Here is a 5,468-nt window from a genome sequence, read left to right on the forward strand (position 1 = left end):
TAGCTAATACATTCTTCTTTTGTTTATTCTTTGCAGTCAGCTAGAGTAAATGAGGTGCCAAGAGGTGACGATGGGGTTACAGACGAACAAACTGAGAGTGAAGAATGTCTGCTGCCACTATCTCAGCTCTCTGAACAAGCAGCAAGCACTGCCTCTTTTAACCAGGATGCTGAACAGGGAGGCCCTGATGTGTATGAGGTAGCCGAAGACCCAGATGATGATCTTTCTGATTTCATCGCAGCCAACTCAAAGACGGCTCTTCCTGGCCAGTCCACAACTCGACTGCAAGCCATGTTGCTGATATTGTCATTTGTTGTGGCACCTAAGCTACCATGGACAGAAGTCGACGGCTTCCTCAAGCTTCTGAACGCCCTCTTTGCTGAAGAGGTTTTCCCTTCAACCAGATATGGTTTTTGGAAACTCAGGAAGCTTCAGCAATCGAAAATGGGGAGCATTCATACCTTCTGCCCGACTTGCCAGTTCTTGATTGATGGCAATGGTACCAGTTACTGGCGTTGCCGAATTTCTTTATAGGTTGCAAGACTGTGCCCTGGTCGTGTAGAATCATGACCTGCCGCTCTTCATCCGCTTTGTGGGCTGTCTTGTTCCGTTTTTCCAGCAGTGCAATGCTCTGTGTCCCTCTGATAGCAACATTTGTCGTCACTTTGCCAATACAGAGGTGTCTGGCCGCCTTACATTTCTTAACGAAAAGTTTTAGTAAATTTTGGCGCTGTATGAGTAATAAGCCAAACCATTATACTGTCATTTTTTAGACCGATGCATTCGTTATTGGTATAACTGTCACATGTTTTAAGACCCCATAAAGTTTATTGCTGTACTGTTCCTGAATTATTATTCTTCCGCTATTCATTACCTTTTAGGTCTTATGACAGGAATGAAATATGGCGACAATGAGGGATGTAAAACTTATGCCTTTTAAATGCTGGTTTTCTTAAGAAGTGCATGTTGTTAATTTACCTTCTCTGCGTTAATGTGAGAAATTATTGAAAAGTATACCCTTCGCCACCAAAATGTTTATATAGGCACACCCCTATGAATTACTAGTCCCTGGATCTGTATATAGTCGCACACACAGCTGAATACTTCCCCTACGTATGATAATGGACAAAGGTGCTTACCTCTCCATTGTCATTGAAAATCCAACCACACCTATCGCAGAAGGAGACAATAGGAAGGTTCCAGGTTGAAAAACAGCGCACAAAAGACTAGACACAAGAGTAAAGGCGACGACAGAACAAGCGCTTGTCCTGTCGTCGCCTTTACTCTTGTGTCTAGTCTTTTGTGCGCTGTTTTTCAACCATGAACCTATACCAACTCGCCCAACTTAAGGTTCTACGAAGGTTCCAGCACGGCTTCCTGGGTGAAATCTACGAGACGCTCAACGTCATTCCGCGGCGCACCGCGAACGGGACTCGACGACGGCTGCACCGCAGTGACATAAACTGCCTCTCCTTCGTTTCCCAACTGCTCGTGGCGATGACCACAGGGGAGATAGCCAGGCAACCGAAGCTGTGGCAAGTCTCCTCTGCTCTCGGGGTGGTTCTCTGTGGCTCCTGCTCCAGGATGCTGCCCTCATCCAAAACTCACAGCGGCGCCATGGTCAGTGCGACCAGAAGGTGTTTGCGATTATTTTTCCAACTATCCTAACTATTATTGCCGGACTCAGTGATAAATGCCTGCGTGACATAGCACTGCGGGGCGTTAGTTATATCCAGCAACATTTATTTCTTTTTCCCGAATAGGCAGGTGTGCCAGTGGACCATCGGGTGACTGTTCTCCCATCTCAGAACTAAGCTAAGCAAGAACGGTATTCCTAATTCCAGCATGATTCCTTGCTTGTTTTCTTTGCACTGTGGCGAAAAACATGTCACAGATTTCAATTTCTGCCCTAAACATCGTCTATAGCAGAGGTCTAAAACAGTCCTCGCTAGGCAGGCCGCATTGGGCACAACTTAAGTTTCCCTAATGCTAGTCGCCTAACGACAGAGAGGAGATACTAGAGTCCAAGGTAAAATTTAAAAAGCCAATTGAACTACAGGAGAATAATTGAGCAAGAAATAAAACCATGACGCATATTTGAAAACCAAAGTCGAAAACCAGCACTCGTCGGCCTAACCTTCCTTTGTTTTATACAGAAGTGTTTTTTCGTGTTTTTTTCTTGAGTATATTTATATCTTTAGATGGCAAGAGAGCAAACAAAAAGCGATTAATCTAGAACAGCCTAAAATCCTCAGGACCAGCGGGCCACCGAGAAAAGCCCGGCTGGTCATGTGTTTTTGACCCCTGCTATAGTGCTATTGATAGTATTAGATTTTTGTTCGGCATCGCCAAACTAGCACGCTTTGTGTACATGCTTTGGACTCGTTCTTTACGGCAAGCGCATGTAGCACTCTGTCATGTAGATTCATCACCTGGGAAAACCATATGTCACCAGGGGCAACAGTGTTTGTAACACTAAGTAATGTACACAGCCAGCGCAGGAAGGCAACTCATTAATATAAAACACGGTACAAGAAGCAAACATTTTTGGCTCTCTTTGACACAGGGTAGAAAAAACTGCAAAGGCGCATGGCGAATTTCGCAGATTTCTTCAATTAAAACTGCGCACATGAAACGCGCGCGAGTCGAGAACATTTAGAGGTGATTGCATTTACAAGAGGCATGAGGTGGGACGTTAGGTGTAGCTAAGTGCAACTGAGTGCTAATGGAATTAGGCCGCTCTAGGTTTTGATCGTAGGAGGAGAATGAGGATCCCCACTTAAAAATCGCTTATTGAAGAGAGCAGAAACGCTGCCCTGGTGCTACTTTTCTCCACCTCTGGGCGCCCGGGACCCATCGAATTCGAACTGCTTATAAAGACAGCTTGTGAAATTCATCATTTTTAGACGACTGGTGAAGCTACTGCTTTGCTGGTGAAGATAATGCTACATTCGTTTCGTATGCCGATGACACAACCATTTTTATTACAGGCAACGTGGAAACAGATCTAGAAATAAAGGCTAATAAGACGCTGTCTGACTTAGAACGCTGGTCCGCGATAAACTGTTTAAAAATCAACCCGAAGAAAACAAAAGTAATCTTGTACACGCCTAGAGGTAAGATGTTGACAACTAATATGAATTTGTGTCTCGGCAGTGAGCAGTTAGAGATAGTGGACTCCGTTAACATCCTTGGGGTGCATTTTTCAAAGCACCTTACCTGGAATGAACATGTCGATCACCTACAATCAAAATTGTCATCTGCCATTGGTGTCATTGCTCGTCTGCGTCGCATTCTCCCGACCAAGGTAAAATTAATGTTGTACAATGCACTGGTGGTATCTGTCATGCAGTATTGCATTGTGGTGTGGGGCACAACTGGCGTGACAAACTTGCAGAAACTACATTTGCTACAAAAAAGAGCTGTACGTTACATAGCTGATGTCCATTATACATACTCCACAAAACCACTTTTTCCAAAATATGAAATTCTTCCTGTGTTTTGTTTTTATAATTACAGGTTGATGTTGTGCTACAAAGGTTTTGTAAAGTTTGGCATTGATTACATAACTCATCTGGCAAAACTCCAAGAAAAGACAAATATTCGTCAGACCCGACATAAAGAAATGTGGTTTGTATACACCCCGAGAACCTCCTATGATGAACAATCTCTATCTTATACATTACCTTCGCTGTTAAACTTACTAGACCGACAAAATTTTGATCCGTCCAGAAACCGAAACTGTCGCATTAAACGTTTTTGTCAACTTCTTCATGTGCAAGACTAAACCATGCCTTCCTATTCGCCTAATTTTGTTCACTAATGTTGCTTATGTGTGTTGATTTATCTGTATTACCTTTTGTTGCTTCTCCGATTGATTGCCGTCTTGTTTCATTCTGTATTACCCGTTGCTTTGCGATATTTTTTCATTTTTGTGTAAGACTGGCCGTCATCCTGCTGTCATGCCAACTAACAAGGGGTCGGGACCTCGTCAAGCTGTTCGAGCTTTTAGTCCCGTACTCCTCCTTTTCTAAGGAAATAAAATGATTGATTGATTGATTGATTGATTGATTGATTGATTGATTGATTGATACTTGAAATAAGCAGGACATCAACTGACGCAGTTAATCTCACCGCTGGAGTGATTACAGACATTCTTGTTGAAATTCAAACTAGGCCTCCCAAACGCACAGCTTAAAACCCCTACTGTGTATATTGGTAATCAGGGTAGTAAGTCACCACTGAAATGACCAGTGGTCAGTGTCATCATTAACGCTGTTTCGTTCGCAGGTGCAGTGCATCTACCAGACGCTTCTCACAGCGGGGAAGAGCATCGACCACGTGGCCCCTTTCTCCCTTGATGCGCTGACAGCGCGCCTTACGTTCAGGGTCCTTTGCAAGCAAGTCGTGCCTCTAGATGAGCTGAACATGGGGCTGGATCGCATCGAGCTGCGGGATAGCGGCTGGGCTTTCGGAGCTGCTCAGGCGGAGCATTACGACCGTGACAACAGCGATGAGGGCAACCAGTAATAAGAAGCAACCCACAGGACCCAATAAACAGTTTTTCTTTCATCACACATTATGATACGCGAAGTCTGAGTCAGCAAGTGCTGAAGCCGTTTTCTCTGCGTAGCTGGCTGCGAATACGCTGTTTCTGCTCTCGCCGACCGCGCCGGGAAGGCGCCACAATGATTCGGCCAGAGATATTGACATCGCTGTAAGCCGGCGCGGTTACAAAGAAGCAGGAGAACTGGCAGAATACTTGATATCATTGGCTTTTAAAGGCACACTTCTTATCGCCTTCTCTCCGAATGTGTTGTTCGTCACACATGCGAACAGCGTAAACAGTCAAGGAATATCACAAAGGCGCAAAATAAAACGCGGCGATTTGTTTGGGCCAACAGCAACTTGCAGGCTGTGATGACGCCACAAGGTCACGTGATCCCCGTGGTCGACCTGCCACCTGAGTGGGGTACCTAGGCGGCCCGCCTAGGCCTTTTTATATTTTTCGCTGCCGGCCAACGAGGCCGGCTTTTCTGCACCACAAGCTCCTCAACGCTGTCGTGTTCAAAGAGAAAGAAATCTGCTCAGAATATACCAACGGTTGTTAAACATGTGCAACGCGCTGGAAGCTGCAGTCTGGGCATGTACTTCTTTTATTACATGGTGCAGAAACAATCGCATGTTTATAGTTAGTTTCCTTTTGCGCCAATAAGAAGCTAATTCAAGCGCTCCTCCTTGCATTTTCTTTTCTGAAATGAGCACCTAACTCTTTCTCCCTTGCCTTTCCTTGACGGTACAATTTCTTGAGCCTTACGTTCGAGGCGCTGTCAATTCAGTGGAATATCGAGGCTGCGCATCATCATCATCACAATCATTTATTAACTTCTCAGGCTCCCGTAGGGACATTATATAAGGAAAGAATACAGGGGTGGCCGGCGGTCATGCATACATATAAAAGGACAACT

General features: G+C 44.9%; 1 protein-coding gene across 1 annotated transcript; it reads left to right on the forward strand.

Moving 5' to 3' along the window:
- Positions 1-1,320: 1,320 nt before the first annotated feature.
- Positions 1,321-4,530, forward strand: LOC149326097 (uncharacterized). Its single transcript, XM_089564476.1, has 2 exons — positions 1,321-1,620; positions 4,291-4,530. The coding sequence occupies exons 1-2, from the start codon at positions 1,321-1,323 to the stop codon at positions 4,528-4,530; spliced, it is 540 nt and encodes a 179-aa protein (XP_089420602.1).
- The last annotated feature ends 938 nt before the right edge of the window (positions 4,531-5,468 follow it).

The sequence above is a fragment of the Amblyomma mixtum genome, chromosome 10 (assembly GCF_055824585.1).
Source record: "Amblyomma mixtum isolate Tamu chromosome 10, ASM5582458v1, whole genome shotgun sequence".
In the NCBI taxonomy this organism is placed as follows: domain Eukaryota; kingdom Metazoa; phylum Arthropoda; class Arachnida; order Ixodida; family Ixodidae; genus Amblyomma; species Amblyomma mixtum.